General features: G+C 39.1%; 1 protein-coding gene across 2 annotated transcripts in view; it reads right to left on the bottom strand.

Moving 5' to 3' along the window:
• Positions 1 to 13,321: 13,321 nt before the first annotated feature.
• SCFD1 (sec1 family domain containing 1) overlaps positions 13,322 to 22,430 on the bottom strand; it is a 51,690-nt gene continuing 42,581 nt past the window's right edge. For both annotated transcript variants that reach the window (XM_009886933.1, XM_009886935.1), the window contains 4 exons: positions 19,935 to 19,968; positions 18,615 to 18,680; positions 14,496 to 14,564; positions 13,322 to 13,535 (listed from right to left, as the gene is read on the bottom strand). In XM_009886933.1, the coding sequence (XP_009885235.1) occupies positions 13,512 to 13,535; positions 14,496 to 14,564; positions 18,615 to 18,680; positions 19,935 to 19,968 (193 nt within the window). In that variant the 3' untranslated portion in view covers positions 13,322 to 13,511. The remainder of the gene's footprint in view (positions 13,536 to 14,495; positions 14,565 to 18,614; positions 18,681 to 19,934; positions 19,969 to 22,430) is intronic.

Raw genomic sequence — 22,430 nt, 5'->3', positions numbered from 1 at the left:
TTAGTGATTTAAATAAAAATATTCCCATACATGGAGGCTGATTTTTGGAGGGTGGGGGGAGGACCTTCTATCTGAAATCTGTAGGTCTTCTCGGGGGGAACACTTGCCATTAGGTCAGCAGAGAACAGTTCAGTATCTTCCCCCACCCCTGCAGGTTCTTGGTTTTCTATTCAAGTTGGTTTAAATGAATTCTAATCCTCTGGATTTAACTGGGTCCTGTAATATTTTAGTGAATGCCAAGAGGAGATTTGTAAGTGAGAAAGAAAATCTGCGTGTGAAAAATCTCTAGGGAATGAGCAGAGAGAAGAAATTAGAGTGGAAAAGAGAACTTGGTAGAATAAGTTGCCCAGAGAAAATTAGCAAGTCAGCAATGGGTGATACCATTAACATCACTAGTGAAATAATTTTAGTACGCCTCCTTCGTTTCCTAGAAGCAGTGTAATAAATGCTGAAATGATAAAAGCCACGGTTAGGGTTAGCAAGCATATGCGGTTTGTGCTTTCAAGAAAACAAAAAGACACAAAATATTTACTTGCAGTTAAATTGCATATCTTTTCTGTCTGGCGCGGTGGTGAGTGGTACCTCAAGGACCCATCAGCAGTGGCAACCATACTTTTAAACTTTTGTTTGGTCAAAGAGTTTGGTGGGGGGGGGTTGTTGTTTTATTTGATTGGGGGGGTTGTTTTGTTTTGTTTAGAAAATTCATTATTTCTGTTCCTCTATTCAATTGTGAAAAGTGAGAGATGTGATTGGGATCTTGTTGTCTCAATCTCCCGCTGTTTTGTCTTGTGGACAGAGAGGTATATCGCACTGTTCTTGGTGTTTGCAAATATGTAACTCTGAACTCTAATTGCAGTTGGTTTCATTTGGAAAAAAGTTTGTGTGTTTTATGCGTGTATATTAGGAATTTTCAAGAAGGGCTCAAAGTTGGGCTGTTACCATTAAACTTGTGATTTCAAAAAAAGAAATGACGCAAGCTAGGACATAGATGTCATATCTGCAAAGTGCCAATGAGATCAAATGCTCAAATACAGTAATTGGAACGACAAGGGGTTTTTATTATGGCTTATGAAATTTTGACGGCTTGGACTAACCTGTTGCTATCGGTCAATAGTGAGACAAAAATCTGCATTAGAATCAAGTGCTGAGCTGCAGAAATGTTTTGTCTCTGAAGCTGGTTGTACTGACCCTGCTGGAGGTGCTGGGCTGGATGGATTGACTGGTCTTGCTGACACGAGTGTTGCCATTTCCCGTGTTTTGCTGAGTTCAGTTGCAGCAGAATTAAGATAATGATGAACACTTTTGAAAAGTCCACTTTTTCTTATATAAAGCATGTGCATGTTTCAGGAAAATCAAAGTAATTTGCAAATGTCTATCTTTGACCTTAACTTAGAAATGTTTAGAGCACCTGATACCGGGTGACAATGAATACAAACATGTAACAGACCTGGCTGAAAACACTTTAAAATGCCCTCTGTTATTAAGGTTATTCAAATTTTCTTAGTGAACTATTTATAAAGATACCAATAGTTTGATATTTTTGGCCAACTAAACAGCAGAACAGGGTGGTTCCCTGCATGTCGGCTTGTTGCGGGGCATGCACGGGTGCTTAGCTGAGAGACTGGTGGAAGTGGAGTCTCCTCAGGAGCACGAGCACCAGAAGAGGATGCGCTGCAGGGCAGTATCCCGTTTGCGTCAGAGCTGCTCCCCCCTTCAGATAGAAGCTATAGAAAACTATCTTTCTCCTGTGAATTGCCTTGTGGTTGTAATTTGTGGGATTTTAAGTAGATTTAGCTCGGTTGATTGTTCTCCAATGTTTGGACTTTTTAGTGGAAGCGCAATGCATTCTAGAAACTCGTGGTATTAATTCAGGACTTCAGATAAACTGAGCATCTTCAGAGGTGGCTCCAAGACTTCTTCATTTATACAAACTTCTTTTGGTAAGGGCACCCCCTGAAGATGACAGAGCTTTGTGTATCCAACCTCGAAATGAAACTGCTCTTTTCCAAGTGTTTACTGTGGGCAGAAATAAGAGTATGAGAGCAAATATTGCTGGCCACAAGCAATTTTCTTCATAAACACATATGCATTTTAAATTATAGGGTATGTATTCGAATATTTTACAGCTGCTGGTGCTGAAGAAAGATTTGAAGATAGGTTATTTTAATTTCATCCTGTAAAAGCACTGATGGTGGAGTAGCATTAGGAAGAAGGCTTTTTTTGGACAAGATTTTTCCAGGCAGTGATGGGCAAGACAAGCACTGGGAATAGTTCAGTTATGTTTACATGACAGGTGCTGGTCATGCACAGAGGCTTGGGCAGCAAAACACGGCATTATTTTACTCATACCCCACTGTAAGTGTATTGCTGCTACAAACCTGCATAAGCCATGGGTACGAGGCGGACACTGACTGCCCACAGCCTGGGCGCTGCGGAGGTACCTGCGCGTCGGCCATGTGGCTGCTCCCAGGCCTCTTGTCAGATAGGAAGAATTCATGAGATTGGGGAAATTCTTGAGTTTCTTGCAATTTAAATAGTCGTTCATTTATACAAACTTCTGGAAACTAAGCTCATGCTGAACAACTTTGTTTAATTTTTCATGATGAATAGCGCCATTGCTTCAGCGAAGGCCCGTTTCAAAATGAAAGCTGTTAAAAGGTCAAATGTAGTTTATAGCATCATTATTCACCTCATGTGCTGGTTCTTTGGGAAGTGCATTCAGATACCTGATTGTTGCAAAAATATTTTTGCAGAGCAAAAGCTCTTTTTCTATGTGCTAGAAATGTTAGCTTTGAATTCAAGTGAAATACACTATTTTACTAAGGCTGCGGAGCGATGTATGAAAAACAGATAAGATTAGTACTGTTTGTGCACTTTGATTTAATAAAGCCCGTTTTCCTTTCCGAGGTACCTTTCTTGGCCTCCTGCCCTTCTTCCTCAAACAAAAGTCTTCAGCTACACATAGCTTACCAGCTTAAGTACACTTTAAAAATGGTAATTTAAAAGCCCTCTATAGCCAAAATAGCTCTGTTCCGGAACGACTCGCAGCATGGTCTTTAAAACAGAACACCCAGCTACTAAGCTGTTCTGTGTCACCTCAAAACATCTGCTGGAAAACAAGGCTATAATAGATACATTGTTCTCAGATGCTCTTTTTTCTTTTTTGTTAAGTCTTGTTAAATAGCCTGTATTTCATTTCAGTAGAATAGAGCTCTTTTCTCCTGCAGTAGGAAAAACTTTCCTCCAACAAGGATATTTCTGTATGCGTGCGTGCCTGTACTTTCTTTTACTTCTTTTCTTTTAAGAGACTCCAATTAAGAGCTAATCTAACTCAAATGGTGGCTGTTTACCCCTCTTAGCCATTTCTTTCCTACTGTGCTTATGTCTCCCTACTCCCTTCCCGTTCCTCCAGTTGCACTGATGCTCTCGCCTCACGCTCTGAAAAAGGACGGTGCCCACGCGTGGGGCTGTGGTGCGTTTTCCCTTTGATCTTTGTACTGTCACGTTAAATGTCTGTCACTCTCTAGGTTCTGTTCTTCATCTGCAGCCCTCAAAGAAAGTACCAGGGGGTTTCTCCTACAAACGTACCCTCTTCTGCAGTCCATGGATCAACAACACCGTCCTATGGAGGGAGATGAGCAGATCAATTGGGTGCTTACGCTGTGGCTTTGGCTTCCATCCACAGCTCCCCTGCCCTTCTCCTTAAAAGTAGCGCGTGAAATAAGATGAATATGCTTATCCTACGACGAAGCTTTGCAGTTGCTTTTAGGTCTCCAGGTCTAGAAATTTAGAAGATAAAAATAGAAACTAAAGGTAGCTTTGAGATTCAGAGAGCTCGTAACCTGAGAGGACCCTTTGGAGGTAGTCAGCAGAGAAGGAATCTCCCGTGGCCTTTCTTTTTTTATTCATCCTTTGATCAAGAGTGTTTGCCTCTGAAATGGCAAAGTTTAAAGACTATCTACAAAGGCCTCTGCTATGAACCAGCCCCTGAGAAATGACTGTATCTGTAGGCAAATTGGAAATAACATTTCCGCTGCCAGATGAACTTTCAGACAGTTAAATTCTGATCTCAGTGGGAAAGGAAAAATGGACACCATGTTATGAAAAACACTTCTATTAAAATAAAATGAAACAATATCTATTCCAAGTTAATTGCATTCAATTTTAAGTACGGCTCGTAATACCCACCTACCATTCAGGTTTAATGTAAATAGCATGTAAAATAACTTGATGTCGTTTGATTAGTAATAATTTTATTTTAATTCACATCATCATGTCAAGTCTTTCCCATTTTAAAGAAACCGACCTACTGAGAGTTTAGACGTGTTCAGACCTTTCAAGTAACAAATACAATGAATGCACTTGATAAGGACAGCAACACATTCTTCTAATTGTGACTGTGATATGGAGAATGTTAAGATTCTTAAAAGCACGTTTTGTGTTTAGTCATGAAAGTACTGATGTTTTGATGAGTTTGGGGGTGAATGTCGTGGTCTGGGCTGTGCTGGCCACTGAAACGAACGACAGATGCTCTCTGACCTCTCTCCTTTCCTCTGACAATGACAGTAGTAAGATACTGCAGGTAGATATTCCTTGACTATTGGTCTTTCATTATTTTTCAAGAATTTGATCCACGTGGAATTGCATATCCTTGTAGGAGTACCAGTCTCTCCAAAAGACTTGGAAACCTGACTGTATGCATCACAAGGCAGCCCCTTGGCATGAAGTGATGGTTTTGTGTGCTTCCTGTCAAAATAGCTGCAGTGGTATTTATAGCAAAAGATTATTTTAGTTTATAGCCAGCTTCTGTCTGATACATAGACCTGGTTAAGGTTTTGTTTCCTTTCCAATCCGGGCTTTCCAATAAAAGAGCAGCAGGATCAACCTAATGTTTTTAATCTCCGCCTTTTCTTCGGTGATTTATTGCCAAACCACTAAATCTTTTGTATACCCTCAAAGTTTTATACAGTGGAACTGTAGCTGTGGCACCAAGCAATGTGCAAGATCCCAGAGCCACCTGTAGTCCTTTGAACTGTGTTTTCTTTGCACTTATAGCTTCTGTTGACAACAGATCTGCAAATACTCTTTGGGTAGGCAGCGTTCATTTTTCCTGGTTTTCAGAGCTCTGCCTAAATACCTGAGTTTATTCACTAGCTCCTCGGTAGCCAATTCTTCTAGCGAAGGATGCAAGTGTGTCCCCAGTCTCGTCCCTGGTTCAGAGGTGTTATTGCAGGATGTGATCTTTGGATGCTGGATTCTCCCTCCTGGCTCTATTTGGTGACAGATGCTACCAACCATACTTGGTCACTAGAAGTTCATGGCTCAGTTCCCTGCTCTTCTCCTGGCTGTCCTCCTGTTGAGGAGAGAGGAGGGAGGGAGAGAGATGACCCCTATCCTTGGACCATCCCTTGGGATGGGGCTCACTCTTATTGCTGGGTCTCCTACTCATGGCTACCGTGGAAAGAGCGTGGGAGCCCAAACCTGGAGTGTCTGTAGGCTTGCTGACCGATAGCGTTACTTTCTGTTCTTGCCTTTCAGTTCCGGGGAGAATCTCCCTCTTGGGTGTGCTGGGCTCCTTTTATGATCGATCCTCCTTCCCACACCACTGCCTCAGTGATCTCTACACCTTGGTGCCTTGGGAGGGGCCTGATTCTCCTTTTTCCCTTTGTAGGACAGGCTGAAACCCCTTTGGTTACCAGTCCTCGCCTGTGGTCACACTGAAACAATGAGCCATTTGATCTTTGACTGCTCCAGAGCTTTCCGTAAACCAATTAAGTTAGCCCCAAGCCCTGCCACCCCATGAACCCTTCCTCCTGCTTGTGTCATCCCAACACCTTCTGATCTGGACCTTCAGTGGGGAGAAGGAGCAGGCTCATCTGGACCTGCCTCTTCCATAGTCCCTCCTGGCCCTGACTGATAGCAGCCAAGTTCCCCACCCAGGCAGCAACGCTTTCTGTGCTGTCTGGCTTAGGCCACGGCACTGGACCTTACTGAATACTGCTCCTCAAGCTTCAGATGTGCTGGAGTTTGAGCAGCCGTGGAGTCCTCACCACGGCCAATCTGTGTGCCGCAGGGCTGCGCCCCAGGCTGCGCTGAGGCTTGCAGCTCTGGCAGTCGCCAGGGCGCAGGAAGAGCCCAAACTGTTCTCCAGCGAGCAAGGGAAGCTAAGATGGAAATCAAGATGCATCTGCAAATTGCCACCAGTCCTGCCACCCCTCTCCAGTTTTAATTCTGTTGTGAGGAGGGAAAAACCCCCAAAACAACAAAGCTGTTTGAGAAGTTGGACTTGGAGATGGTGGCTGCTCACTTACAGACTTCTTTAGGATGGAGCTGCAGGAGTGGAAGTGTCTTACATTTAGGAGCACTACATGTGATCAGAAAAATTGGAATACTATGTATCGAAGGGGTAAACTTTGGGGAATTGGTAAAAACACTTGAACAAAATAGAATCCTTTTAATGTAATAATTTTAAGTAAAAGGAAGGAGGAGACTAGAATAGGATTGCCTTTCTGTGAATTCCCTTGGAGGTCATTTAGCTTTTCTATTGTCATTGTGGGGAAAAAAAAAATATCTATGCGTATCTGAACAGCATCAAAATGAGAAATGTTAACTGAATGATAGGCACATTTGTCCTTGACTTGTTACTGTGAAAATTTCCAAAGAATGCAGTCCGGCTTTCGTTCTGTCTGGATCTAAGTCAGCCAGCGTCGCATTTATTTTCTTAGCACTGTTTTCATTCCTGAAATGATGTTTATTAGAAATAGGTAACAGAAAGCAAGGTCACCCTGTGCCAAAAGATTCTTCTAAATCTGATGTGTTTTTGCTTCAGGAACTTTAGATGTACAAATATTTCTGTGGGTTTGGAAAGGGAACTAGCTGTTTCCTTTGAGGTAGCAATACGAGCATTTTGGGGCTAAATCCTTGTCTCTGCTGGGACACTGGAACAGGTTTCGAAGGCCCTTATGTAATTTAGGGCTCGTGCCAGTGTTGATGAATGGACTTTAAAAACTGTCAGGCTTTGTCGAAAGCCTGGCTAGGATATTGGTGAGCTTGGCTCTTGAAGCCCAGACCCTGACCAGATAGAGACTGCACATAGGGCGGCCAGGCCAGGGGAACAGCAGAACAAATTACAAGTGACACCTAAAGGAGGAAAAAGAATTTGGAAAACATCATGGATTTGGTGTTCGCGGTTTAACTGCCGCAATTATCAACTACATCAGTTTTCATCAGGTTTCCACTGACTGTTTGACTAAGCTGGATACTGTCCTAAAGTATAGGGCCTGCGCTTTTGATCATTGGTATTCCAGTGAATTGAGGGGGAGAGGTAAGGAAAAAAAGACAGAAACTTAATTCTAACTAATAAGAGAGAGATTGTATCATTTAAAAAAAAAAAAAAAAAGAACTTGCTCTGCACAAGAGCAACCTTTTTTTGGTTCACTTGTTTTCATGTTGGCCCCTGAGCCTGCAGAAATACAGCTTTTCCACAGGGGAGTGAGTGTGGCTAAAGATGTGAGTACTCACTCTTCCCCCCCCCCTCCCCGAGAGCTCTGGGCTGATAACAACACTGCTTTTTCTTGCCCTGTGCAAGACAAGGTTAACGGGCCAGATTCCTACCCTGGGGCGAAACGTGGTTCACAGAACCGTCAGAAAGCTGGTGATGTGACTGGCACAGACTTGTACGATTGCCCAATAAGAGCTGCAGAACAATCTCGCAGCATAAAATGGGGGGCTACAAAGCAAGTGTGTTTATCTCCTTTGAGACCTACTCCTGGAGGATTTCCAGTTGAGTGGTTTTCCTCCCTCTTCTCCTTCAGACTACCACATATCCCTCATATGAGGCAGGTGACTTCAGACTAATGGACATCTAAAACCCACAGAAGGTGGTTTTATATAGTTACCTTCCCTGTGCAGTAGTGTCTGTCCTCACGTTTGCTTTCAAAGAACCCACCAAAGCATGGTTATGGAGAGGGAGGGCTAGCTAGCCAAAGCTTTTTTTTCATGGGGGTGAAAGAAAATATCCTGATTACTGCAGCTGGACAGACCTTTCCCTGTGAGTTCCCAGTTCAAAACATACCTGAATGAACAGGGCCCACGGCTGGTTAATGATCTATGGGAAATGGATTGATGTTCTAGGTCAAGGGTAAATTCGTGTCCCAGCTGGAGCTCAGCAGTTTAGCTGTCAACAATCCCAGGAAAATGAAGCAAAAGATACCCTCAAAGGGGACTGGAACATACTGGTAAGGGAGTCTGAAGAAAATATTGCACCAGCAGTGTGTCACTTCATTCACATGTAAAAAGAGAGGGTTTTATTTCAGTGTTAGCAAAAGTGGCAATACAACAGTTAGCTTTGCTACTATACAGGCTCTACGCAAAAACCTGTGTCCTTGCTGGGGACACGTTTTGTGTCATCATCCATTATCTTTGGCTGGTAACTCTCCCTTGTATGGTTTTGTGACCTGGTGTGATGGTCTTTGTTATGGACACGTAACAGAAAACTCTGATGCATAAAAGAACGAGTGAACCAAGTAGGAAGACCTCAGTTGTATGGGATTTATAAGTGACAGAAAATGTTGCTTTTATTCCATGTATTTCGCATGGTGCATTTTTGTGGTCTAGAAAAAGTGTATAAACAGAGTTATTTGCATTTGAAACAGATAAAAACTCTACGTGTTGACTTATGGTTTAAAAAGTCTTTTGAGAGGCATGTATCAGATTGAATGCTTGGATTCTATTTTTAAATCAATTTAACGCTATGTTTTCATTGTAGTAAATATTTCAGAGCAGAACTCCCGATGTCATTCAGGTATAAGGTGCCAAACTTGGCACCTTATACAATCTGTTGCTGTTACTCTCCTTCTTAGAGATGCAGTGAGACCTGAGAAAGCTTTGCCATTGTAGCTGACTGTCCAAATGGTCCCAGTTCATTTCACAGGGTAAATTAAACCGCTTAGTTAAGTCCACCAGAAAAAAATTTGAGCTAACCTTGTGTAATTTTACTCCCCCAAATGAAATAGGAGTAATCACATTGTTTGTTAAAACTAAATCTTCAGTATACTTTCAAAACCTTTAAAGGCCTATATGTAGAGTGAAGATATAAATTTATTCAGGGGAGTGAGAAAAAGCTGGGGGGAACAGTTTCAGCTATAGGAAACACTATGGAGAATTGTATTCGTAACAGGTCATTACTACTAAATCCAAAACAAAACTTCCCAGCAAATACAGAAAGAACCCACACCAGTTCTTGTTAAGGGAAGCTGCACACCTCTCTGGCACCTCATTTCCATCCAGGTTAATCTTCATCCGTTTATTTTCGTGAGACATACATAATACAAATAAGAATCTGGAGCAGTAAATTATAGTTACATTGCATGTCTGTGCTGAGGTGCTAAAAAGCAATTTTCTTTAAAAGCATTATGTGTATGATACAGCCCTTGGATTGCCAAAAATAAAAGAGAGATGGGAAGACCAAAGTAGGACTTAGGACTGATAGTCCTGAGGCTTTTGTGGATATGTCTGCTTTCACAGGCGAAAGATCACTCCTTCATTACCAAACCAAGAAAGCCAACCTATGCAATTAAGAAAAGGAGCTGGGATAAGTTCAGTATAATATTTACAAAATGTAAAATTTGGGTCTGTTTGGCTTTCAGAGGGGAAAGAATCTGGCAGATAAAGGGAAACCTACAGAGTTTATAATCAGAATTTCAAATTCTTACAGCAGTTGAACTGCCTAATGGTTTCTAATTCTAGATAAAAATTCATGATGCATTGGTAGATTAATCATGGAGATTTTGGATGCCTTTGAAGAAGGGCATGCATGTCTTGGTGACAGGTGACCACATTAAGGAGCAGGATATACTTGAACGTTGCTGAAAATGACTAAGACTTCTACAGGGAGTAGGGTCACTGAACCGTTTCCAAGCAAAACAGAAGTGGGTCAAATCATCTAATTATTCACTGCAAGAAAATTATTAACATTCTGTCTGATCTCTGAAGGTACAGAGAAATCGTTGCCACTGTGCCTAATCTTTCCGTAATGCTGGAACGCTGACCAAGCTTGGCTTTTTATGAGCCAGAGCCGTCTGTCAGCAGTGAGTAACAACTAAGGAATCATCCATGCAAGGCGAGCGAGGTCTCTCCACCCTCAGTAAATGAGGGACAGGAGGTTGTTTTGGTCCAGCACCTGGGGTTTTTTTGGCTTTTTGTGTTTTTGGGGTTTTTTGTTTTTTTGGGTTTTTTTTCAGACGTGAAGAAGATGGTTGTGATAACTTTGGTGTTAGCTCCTATGTGCCGACTTAGAAACTCTTTTACTCCTGGGACTGCTTCAGTCAATGCATTGGACTAACCATGAAGCAATTCCATTTTGGACTATATACTTTAAGTGCTGCGCTTTTTTCCGCTCCAGTCGTGGAGCTTCTTGTGCGGAGTGGTGCTGGATCTCTAACTGTGAATGACAGCAGTGTCCCTATTACCTGAAGTACTAATGTGTTTTGGGAAAAAGCTGCTATTTTACATTCAGACTGATGTAAACACCACCAATCTTAGCAAAATTTTCTTCTAAGGTAGGAAGGAAATACCAATTTGTATCCGATAGAGTTATACTAATAAGGTCATTTAAATCAAGTGGTGGTTTGCAGAGGTTCCTTTTCCTCAATCTGTTTCCTTTTTATTGTTACTCTTTCTTCTTAAAAGTCTCTAATTCTGAAAAACGAAGCACTAAATTGATCATTAATTCATAAAATACCCACCTAAATATTTGAAAACCTTCAAATTAAAAGAAGGCGGCAAATGAAGGGTTATGGCTTCAAACTGTGAGTTAATTCTTAAGTGACAATTATATGCAACCATTTGTAAGATTTGTCTATATTCCTGAAACACAGATGTGCTAATTTTCACAGCTGAAGATCAGACTGCTTATTTTCTTCCTGAGAACAAGTACAGCTCTTGAAACAGCCTCACTCCGCTTTTACTTACCTAAACAGGAAGGGAGAGCCCAATGAAGAATCGTCCGTCCCAAGAGAGCAAAGCTGGTGCTGCTGTGACGTTGGCCGGCGCTGCCCTACCAGCAGCACTGCCTGAGCTTTATTAGCAAAGAGGAGGCTAGAAAAGTTCCAAAACTCCCTGGTCCTCTATGCAGCCACTTAAAATATTTGTTAGCATCACTGCTGGTACTATTTTACTGAAGACTCACTGAGCCAGGCATAACTTCTCTTTTACGCCCAGGCGTTTGAGGGACCTTTGAGGATGTGAAGGGCATAGTGACTGGCGATAAATGGAACAAGCTTGCCAAAGAGCAGCTTACTTTTAACGTCGTTTGCCTCTAGATTAACCACGAAGACTTCTTGTACAACCTTCTACGTTCCTAATTCCACAAGAGGTGTGTCGGGAAAAGGGCCACAGAACAAAAAACAGTGTGTTGTAACTCGGGTTATGTCAGATGTGTAAACTGGTACAAAGATAGAGTGGTAAATCTGAGATTTTAATGGTAACAGGGAGCTATAAGACTCCTAACACAACAAAATCAGAAAACTAGTTTGGAGAGGAGAGGGAAGTATGTCTGAAGCACTAAAATTGTATTCATTCATGTTTATTGGTTTGGTTTTTTTTCAGAAACAAACCCTGAACTGACCAGTGCATGCTCACCCAACGGACCTGAAAATGCAGCTATAAAGCTGGGCACAAATGAAACCCGTCTCTAGAGGCAGTGTAAAGGCTGCACATTAAGTTCTTAAACACAGCCACAAAAATAATTTCTGATATCTTTACACAGTTCACTGCAACATCAAATTCTGTATGCTGTGATTTAGGAGTGCTCCTGGTTTAAATGAGCAGGGTCCATCGTATCGCAGGCTGCCACAAGAGCTGGACAAAAAGCAGTCAGCAGATTTTTGCAAAGTTGCTTATCAGCTGCAAGGTTAAAACTCTTTGCACAAAAAGCACAGTTTTCTTGGGGATGGATTATTTCAAGCTCCTGAAACAAATGCCCACAGCAAGCAATAAACACAGATGTCATTTTCCTTCCCAAATGCACTTTGACCTTGCTTTTAGTAACAAATATAATATATACAGGGAATTAGAATAACGAACTGCATTTGACTCGGTGAGTCCTCGCTGACTGAGCTTGATGGGAGAGTGCTCACATACAACAACTATAATTAACACTACCATAAATATATATTTATTGACTTGGCAAAGTTAGAAGCTTATAGCAGTAGTATGGAGTAGCTTACAACACTCATCTGAGATAATTAAATAACATCATTACTTTTTGACAACATGGTCTAGATAATGCATATTTTTATTGTGATACTTCTAAGGAATAGATCAAATGCATTTCTTGTATAGATGTGCTGAAAAAATCCAGCTGGGGAAAAAGTATTGCCTTTAGAGCAAAATTAACAATCAGCATTGAAGAACAGTGCAAAAAAACACTGCTGAAAAATTTCCTATGTGTCAGTAATTCTTACGAACTCACTTTGTTAATAAACCCAAGGTAAGTGCATTCTTCTCACTTTTTGGGTATGTCAGGCCTCATTTTGAAGCCATATTACTGCTTCACCAGCAGCAGTGCTGCTTCCAGGAGAGACATGTTATCTATAAAGAAATTTTGTTACCTTTTAATTCCTGTACTCACCCTCCAGAGCTATCATTACTGACAAAACTTAATTATACCACGAGAGTCTTTGAACTACTAAACTGTCCCTACCTAATGCAATTGTTTACAAAGTGTATTTTAAATATGTGCTTATAAACCAGTTAAGAGCTGTTCTGTGAGTATGACTGGGTTTCTTCCCAAACATAACAGTCAAAGCAGTTACAATAACAAGTGCAGAATAAAATTATTAAAGATTTCACTGTTTTACAGTTTTAAACTGTGACGGTGTAGGTAAGCAATTTCCTCTTAACCTTAGGAGAAAAGCTGAATTACTATGTCAGAAACTTGTACTGAAGGTAACTTCAAGTACATCTTTGGACCATCATGCAAAGACCTCACAGATCCAGGTCCAAGTCTAATAACTTTGGTAAAATGAAAGGGTGAGAACTAGAAGTAGTCGTTCTCTTGCACTAAGGCTGTCTGTCTGTGGTCCTCACAGTCCCTTTTGTCCTTTTAAATTTGGTTAAATAAAGATAGTCTGGCTTTCAAGAACACTTCTCCTCAAGACAGACTTGACCTTTTCTTCAAGCTATTGCTTTGTTAACTGTAACAGAAACTATATACGAGAACTTGAAAATGCTGTGCTTTTCAGCCAGGTCTGTCACATACCATAGCTAATACTGCATTTAAAACGTAATAATGTGAAACTGACCCCCACCAAAATATAGCAGGTTTTAAGGTTTATTTCCGAAATGTTGATATACACTGTATTAATTACAGATTTTTTTTAAAAAAGTTATTCTATTAGTGAAACGGGTTTAAGTTTTAATATAATGACAAAATTATAGATATGGAGATATCTGAATGCTGTAACAATTGTTTGTTGTCACGTTGCCATCCAGGTAATGGTGTTTCAGCCTTACTTCTGGCCGAGTTGGGAGAGCTAAACACGAAGAGACAGAAAACCATTAGGTCGCTAATCTCATTCTTCCCGCCAACCTAATACCCAGTTCATACGGTAACCATTTCTGTCCTGTAAGCTTTGGTTGTTTCTTATGGCTGAAAGTATGCCGCTAATAGAGTATTTAATGCATACCCTCCAAGCTTCGCATCTTAAGATTTGAATAAATTTCAGAGGTGAAAGTGTGGCATACGCGGTCAAGTCAACAAAAAAGTTAATTAAGCTCACCCAAGAGTTATAAGATCCTAAGTACGATTTGTCTCCTTCAAGTGCAACAAGAATAAATTTAGTCCTTTAACACGTAGTGTTGAATAACTCTACATATAACACGTAGTGTTGAATAACTCAACAATAATTCTCATCTTAGCAGGAAGTAAAACCATAGGTGGTGACAGCTCCTGAAGGGCTATTATTTGCTGACCACTGTGAATAATGTTTATTTTGCATTTGTATTGGAATGAGGCATAGAGAAGCAATGGCAATGATAACGTTTTTAACAGCATTAAAAGATTGATTTTAATATAGGTATGGACAACCTCAAGCTCCCACTAGGCCAGTATTTATAAATAGCAAAATTTAGGACAAAGGTTTCAAGATCATAGTCGAATAGCAGTTTTTAACTCGTAAAAGTCCCTAGAATAGCCTGGAAAGTACCAAGAACAGAGTAATTGTTTTCTTCGTTAGGATTTATGTTAAAGCAATTATTACGAACTCGTTCAGCTGCATTACCCGTGAACTCACATTGACAATACAGGTCTTCAAAAGTTAATTAAAAATAATGCCTCCAAACCCCCATTTCAACCAAGAGAAAACAGATAATAGTAACTTGTATTAATCTTGTATTAATCTGTTTTTTAGGTCCATGGAGAGATGTAAAGGTAAACAAGTCAAAACACAATTATAGAAGTGACAAATATTACAGAGGTTATTGAAGGTACCTACCTGTTTTATAAACTGTGTAGCGTTAAAAAGTTCACTGCAGCCATACAGGACATGTTTGCCTTGTTTACCCTAAAAAAAGAAAAGCCAGGAAGAAATCAAGTGTTTAAGAGTAGCAGATGTGGCTTAAACTAACTGTATACCAAAAAACCCTAATCTTGATGATGTTTAGGTCCTACGCTTTTGGCTGGAAAAAGAATAATTGTTCCATCAGAGAAAAACCGTTGTAATTAAATTGAAGTGGAAAATGAGAGACCAGAGGCAGAAAGAAAGTGGAAAAAATGGGCATTTTACACATTTCAGCTCACTAGAATGCTTAGTTCTTTGATGTACCCAAGAATGGCTTGGGGAAGGTAACAACCTTCCTTGAGCAAACCCTGTCCCGTAAAATAACTGGGCACTGCTCTAAGAATAGGAACAACGTATTTACTGTTTCTGTTCCGTTAAGGAGTCTGAAAACTTCTGTCTGTACTTCGTTTCCATATAACAATGGTGATGTTAAAACCAGCATTTTTTTTGTAAGGGGATTCTGAAACAAGATGTTATGTTGATTTTGATCGGATGCACAGTAAACCTAGTTTGCAGTGAATGGTTTAACGGTATTAGCTTGACAGTAAAAAGGCTGCCAAAGTACTATGTTAGCATTTTGGAAGTGAAAATTAGTTTATTTCCAGTGTTGGGCTAATAATCTCATGGTTCCTCAAAGTTCAAGCATAGGCTTGAGAAATCTGTTCCACTGTTAAATTATTTTGCATTTTTCCATACTAGTTAGGTAAAACTTACTTATTAAAGAGCAAAATAGGAACCTAAGCCTCGACAAAATGATGGTATTTCACATATATTAACAACTGTGCTGTTTCAGCAGAAAGTAACAGAAGCAGATTCTAACAGTCCTTAGGCTGGTGGTCACACGCTAATTGGGGAGATGGTAATCCTGGTTCAAGTCCTCTTTTTTTATTAATTTTGAGTGGTTTGCGGTAATAAACTGTTCTCGTCACTGAGGAGGATCTTGAGCTTGCATCTTCCCACATTTCAGGCCACTTTTTTAAATCTTGATACCCGAACAGGTCTGGTTTTGATTTAAATTGGTATTTTGACAGATTCTGCTTTCAGTAGTATGACTGAACAGCATTTGTTTCTGTCCAGTACCAACAAAAAATCTTAAATGATACAAATAATCATGAAATGGGACTGCTGTCTTTCAGGAAGCTCTAAAATACACATTCATGTACACTTCCAGCCTGTCGTATATATTCTTCTAAAAGTATAATTTTAAGTAAAAGCATACACATTTTACAAGTTAATTACTTAGTCTGTTCAAGAGATGTATCTCCAAGTAATTACTGGAGCCAAGTAGAAACCACTTAACATTTTTTAAAAAAAAAAAAAAAAAAAGAACTCAGTACTCTTCAAAACCCAGTATTTTTTAACGACTGAAACAATGCTGGATTTATTATTTTTTTTTTTTGGTGATAAATGATAAAATCTATCCCAAGTAGATTGGAACAGATTATCAAGTAGTACCTTTCTAACCATCTACAGAAGGAAATTAATGGATATACTAAATTCTTTTGTACAAACCAGTATGCTAGTCTCCTCTTAGAGACTCCCTATGGCATGCAATTTTGATGACATTTTCAGCACGTCGAACGGAACTTGGCCAATATATCTCTTTTTAAGGCACAATCTGCCTTACTGACATTATAAATATTTGCTTTTTGACGATGTGAGATAGTCCATTCTAGCGCAGAACAGCAAATAATTGGATTTGAGTGTTCCTCTTAGTTCTACAAAAAAACCCAGAATGTCAAAGCTGAATGAACATTGCTTCCTGTTTTAGAAAGTTTTAAAATACTTTCTCTGTGCTTTCAGAGGCAAATTGGCAAAACAGATAGTGCTTAGAAAAATAAAGCAGTGAATAAAATCTTTGTGGTAATGCTTGCAAGAACAGAACTGTTGATTTTTCTCTTTTTTTATTCTGGAGGAAGACTGACTGAATATTAGAATAATTAATAAGCGACATCTGTTGAAACAGCAGACGCTGGAAGTGTACCACATGGAAAAGCAAATTTAGTTGGGTAAGCCTGTAAGAGTCACCTGGGAGTGGCAGACAAATCTCTGGGGTGGGAGGTGGAATTAAGGCTTTCATTAAGCTTTCTTGTTTATTCAAGCACAAATGGCTAAGTGGAATACAGGTGAGGGAGTCCTTGCAGGAGGTCATCTCCCAGTGACCAAAGTACGCAGTCTGACTGGAGAAACACAGCACCCTGATGAAGAAACCTCTGTCCATGGGTTCCAGAAGAAGGAAAACCACATCCAACTTCTGACTAGATCTAACATTACCATTCCTGTAGTTTTCAGTTCTTTCTGTCCTCTCCATCTGTTTACCAAATAACCTCCTGTCTGCCCTCTTATTCCTCAGAAACTTCAGCTTCCTGCCGTTTTGTATGAAGTGCCGAGTGTTTAACTTGTCATCGTACAAATGCTCTGTATATATACATATATGCATACACAGCAAACCTCAGCTCTGTCAGTATGCAGCTACATATCGAAGAAATGTATTAGCCTCTAGGGAGTTCAGAGGTTTATTTTAGTAGGAAGTAACAAATATCCATCACAAATACACGTGTTGCCGGGCATCGTCTAAATTGCTGTGGCACCTCAAGTGGCTCTGGGTAAATTAAGGAGCGAGCCAGAAGTTTGACAATGTACTCTGCTACAGGCAGAGCCCCCACTGAATGCTGTAAGTAGTTATCAAGAATAGTGGTAAGTGCTAAGCTGAGCCTGAACAACTTCCTTAACTTACATTCCTCTTCCTTTCCTTTCCCCTATCCAGACCAGCTCTGTTCCAAAATGGCTGCCTGTTACAGGGGGAAAACAACTCAGCACACACGTTCTGACTTTACATTCTTCAAGATTTACCTGGACAGAAAACTCTCACGTGCTTGTTTTGTGGAAGAAGTGTTTTTCAGTGACCAATGCTCCATAGTTACTCTTTGTGTGAAAAGCCTCAGTCCAGTCCACCACGGGACAGGATGACTTTACCGTGAACAAGGTTAAGATCAGGTACGCTGCTGCTCTTAAATAATTTATTACCTACTTCAAAAATTTATCAAGGTTCCTTTTGTTTTGTTTTGGTTTTTTTATTCCTGGTAAGTGCTTGAATCCCACCCCTGCCCCCCAGGAACTGCAACGATGTAGTTACTTTTCTCTGTCCACTGATTTTTGGTCTACGTGTGTTCTGCTAGGCTGGCCAGCTGGAACCAGAGCACTGACATCTGTTATACCAGCGTTACATAGTTGGTTACCTATTTTCTTCTTTGTGCATATGACCCCTCTTAGGATTTCTAGGCAGAATCAAATGATGCAGCACATCAAGAATGAGCTTCCATTAACTCACTAGCGAAAATTTCTAAATGTGGGTAAATAATAAATGCTCAGATATTGATGCCAATCTGATCTTTGCTTTAACAAACAGCATAGTATTTGCATTATGTTGGCTTCTGAAACGACAGACATTACGCTCAAGTAAGATTGTTGTTAAATAAGATACTGTTATCTGTAGGCCTTGTTTTGAACTGACTTCATACTGCTAAGTTGCATACAAAAAAGCACTGTAGTATCTCTTTTCTGAGATTTATGAAAACTAGAGGATTCTGAGAAGTTCCTTACTTTGAAGGTTACGATATGCTACAGCTGCTTCATTTAACAACAGCAAATGAAAACCAGTAACAGGGCTGTACAACAATATGAACAGCCAAACCGACAGCATCTGACATATTAGCACAGCAGCTAAGGTTAATTCAGTTAGCTACATCTGCTGAGTTTTCAACCATGACATTGCGTATGAAGACAAAATAAAGCAGAATGCAGTTTATTTACTCAATTCAAAACTGCAGAATGAGCAAAAATAGCAGAAACAGTAATTCTTTGTTGGTCTGAATTAATTATCCACATTTTCTACTGATTTCTTACATACTTTTCCCCAGACTTTGCATATAATAAGGACATTACAGCTAATTTCATAGACTTAACCATCTAAATACTAAATGTTACAGAAAACGGGCTAAACCTGGTTTCTATCAGTAAGTTACAGACTACAACCGACAGAAGTGCACGTACCTTTATGTAGTCAATAAGATTTTGATATTCAATATAGTTGCCTCCTCCAACTACAAACACTATTGCCTAAAACACAACACACAGAGAATCAAAGTACGCATTCAATTAACATCAGTAGTAAAATATATACCAAATCATTAAACCTACAGCAAAAACCATCCTAATCACAGTGCAATCTAATAAGCACTGGATACAGAACCACTAGCTTCCTACCTGAAAGAAGATAACAGAATAGTTTTAGTAGGATGCAGAAGAGCAAGCTGAGAGCTTTTAATGTGTCACTATCTTCCACTAAGCAACATTTGAAACATTCACAGTTTAAACATGTTACTTTTCTGTGTGGAGATGTCTCCAGTGTCCATAGGAACAGTTAAAACATTACCATGGACGCTTAAGAATTAATTCAGGACACGGATAAAATACTTCTGTTATAAAGGAATACACTTTTTCATTATTTTTCCCCCTCCCACTTACTACAGGTAATAATCTGTAATATTACAGGTCAGTATTTTCTGGGCTATGTTTAAAAGAGAACAATTAATGAATAGAAAAAGAAGAGTAAAGAGTTGCATCATTTTTGTTAACGTTCACTATCCAAAATTGTTCGACTACACTATACGAATTTTATACAGACCTTATGTTACTAATGATATTTTTGCTATGACCATCTGCTAGCCATATATATGGTATCACATAGTATTTCTTTTGTTCAAGAGGATAATCGGGACATTTCAAGAGAAATCTGAGACACATATATTGACAAGGCAAAGATTTTCCTTATGAAACTTGGTAGTAAGATCAGATAAGTAAGACTTTTACTATTTGCAAATATTTATGTTGAAAAATACTGAAAGTTACTGGTGCTTGTATAATATGACAACATTTGTTGTTTTGCTTTTTTCCTTTAATTAGGGAGACTGTTTAAAATACTGTCACTTAAACCAGTGGGCAACACTGCTGTTTAAGGCTGGACAAAGGATTAAATCTAGAGAGCACTAAAGATCTGGTATAAAAATGGGGCTTTTAAATTGCTGAGTACCCAATTATGATACCAATAAATCCCTATAATTACCTCCAGAAGAATTTTCTAGATTTTTTTTTTCTCCAGTATTAGTTAATGCTTACATAGTCCTTTGAAGATGAAAAGACTTCTTCAGAATAACAACTAATTATAATTAATACTAGATATAATTAGTGTAAGTGGCTTTTGCAAACAAGACCTCTCATTTTCTTAATCATGATCATCAAAAATGACTGGTACTTCAGGATTTATTTATTTTTAACACATGAACACTGAAAAATAATTTCTACTTGACTTACCTCCTGGAATGGATTTTTGTTTCTTGGAACTGAGCTATAAAAAGAAACATAATCAAACTACAACTTAGATTTTGTTAGAGATTAATATAAATATGCAAAATAAGTATCACGTACACATGATGTTTCTGGAATACTATATAATGTTAGACTAAGATATAAAATAGAAAAATAATTGCTTTTCTACATTCATTCTCCAAGTCTGTTATTTAAATGACTTGTTATGGAGAACCATTCCTCCTACAGGACTGACTACATGAGTAAAGAGGAGCTTTACTTCATCAGTTTTAAGGCTGTTGTTTGAATCAAAAGCTTTATGACAACATTTCTTTTAAAGCTTAAAAGCTCTAACTAAAGTGCTGCTAGCTAGGAGCACATACAAGGAGTAAAAGAATTTCATCAGCCTTAGCACAGTTCCTGCCACTTACAAACCCTGCCTACGGGGATCTTAACTAGGTCAGCCAGTCAGGTTGCAGTGCCTGCATAGATATACTTATCGATGCTGCAAAATCTCCCGAACTACAGTAGGCAGCAGGTATGTGTTCTGTCAGGTGTCACAGCAACAACATTAGGATTAAAATGATTTAAAAAGGAAGAGGTAAGTTCTAGTTTGGGCGGCACAGACTCTTCCTCTCCATTTGAATAGACAGCCCTAGCCGCAGGGAGGTAGCAAGGAGAGGGGGAGAAACCTCTTTTTCCGCATCAGGAGGAAGGGAAAAAGCAAGGAGAAAGCTCTGAAGGGTCAGGCTGCTCTCCTGCCCTCTGCACACACCCCACCGCTACCTTCCTGCCCTGTACTGCCTGCAGCCCAGGCAGGCAAACACATCTTCTGTTCCAACGCCGATTAAAAGCATTGCATTTTCCCCTTCAACTTCTCTTTTCCCTTATTTCAAGAAGTTTTCCCTGAGTGACCAACAACAATTGACTCAGAGATTATCAGAAAAACAGGTTTTAAGAGGGAATTGCTCTCTAACATGTTGTTTCCATCTGTCATGAATACTACAGACTCCCCATAAGTAGAACGGTTAGCTCAATTCTCTCGTTGTTTGAATAGGATATGACAAATCCACATACATTTTGTGTCATCCCTTCAGAGGGCCAGGCCTGTTTATACTTGACGTAGGCTTTATACAGGTTATAAAGATACTGTTTTGCTAAGTCTGGATTACATTAATGCAGTTCCTACTCCATTTAAAAAATAATAGGCAGAAATGCCAGTATTTCTTAAAACAGGAATAAGTGAAAAAAAATAGTAACTTCTAATTATAATTCCATTAATTATATTATTAGATATTGTTATTTTAAACTAGTCATATTTTGCCAAGCCAGCTAACCTGTTTTTTTGATCATCTACATAAATATTTGAAGGGAGAATTAGACAAACCCCTATATGGCTATATTAGAGTTTTGTTGTCATGGTCAAATACAATTTAAGGAATAAAACTTGAGTTTATGTAAAAAAACCAAACAAACCCCACACTAGCATTTAAAAGTTTTTCTCTATAATGATTATTATAGCTACACAGAATAGCACACTTATGAACTGCTGAAAATGCATATCTTTACATTGTTTAAAGCAAGATAAGAAATACAAGGAGTGGGTAAAAATGCACATTTACATGAGAAAACCCCTTTGGTTTAATGAAACAAATCTTTGCCCTTTTGCACAAAATCCTCCACAAAAGGCTATGTATATAAAAGCATAACAAAACAATGAAAGTTGCAATTAAAACGACACATAAAATACTGGGTGTTTTTTTTATGCTTTCAAATACTGCTTATCTTTGAAATGATATAGTCTGTAATAATACTTTCCAATAAAACACATACATATTATCTGAAATTTGTTTCCTATTACTACTTATGGAGTCAGAAATATACTTTCCATGATTCAAGAACAGAGCGAGTAGGGACAGATTCTAATGCAAATAATTAAAACCAAGTCCAGACCTACTTTATCCATATTTGTCCTGTAATAAACCCCTGCAATTAAATGAGACGATTGTTTTCCTGCAGCTCAGATGAAAATTATTTTTAGAAAGTGTGTTAAAATTAAGTATCTTCTCTGTTTCTAGGATATTAGAGGTGAGACTATCAACCACAGTTATTGGTCAAAGATATAAAGCAAAAGATATACATTTATAAACTTCTAGTGTAATTCCTCTTTCTCTCTTTTGTTGGCAAAATAAACTCCACCCAACTGTCCCTTCCTATGGTCATGAATACAAAATGTGCACCTGCCTATACAAGAGCAAACGCAGTCAATTCTTAATGATTTTTTGCAAAGTTATTAACAAATTCCTAAAGAAGGGTTATATTCAAATTAAAATTGTAACTGTTTAAAAAGCAATAAAGAAATTTCGGTGCACTATCCGATGACTTTTTCATTTAACAGTGAAAACCCACAAAGTTTCAAAGACACCAAACAGTACAACTGTAAAGAATTCTAACATTTATTATTGCTATATATTTGTACACATTCCTGTGACTGAACTGATG

This window comes from Charadrius vociferus, unplaced genomic scaffold (genome assembly GCF_000708025.1).
Source record: "Charadrius vociferus isolate BGI_N301 unplaced genomic scaffold, ASM70802v2 scaffold14, whole genome shotgun sequence".
Classification (NCBI taxonomy): domain Eukaryota; kingdom Metazoa; phylum Chordata; class Aves; order Charadriiformes; family Charadriidae; genus Charadrius; species Charadrius vociferus.
This window is presented reverse-complemented; position numbering and strand designations above follow the sequence as displayed.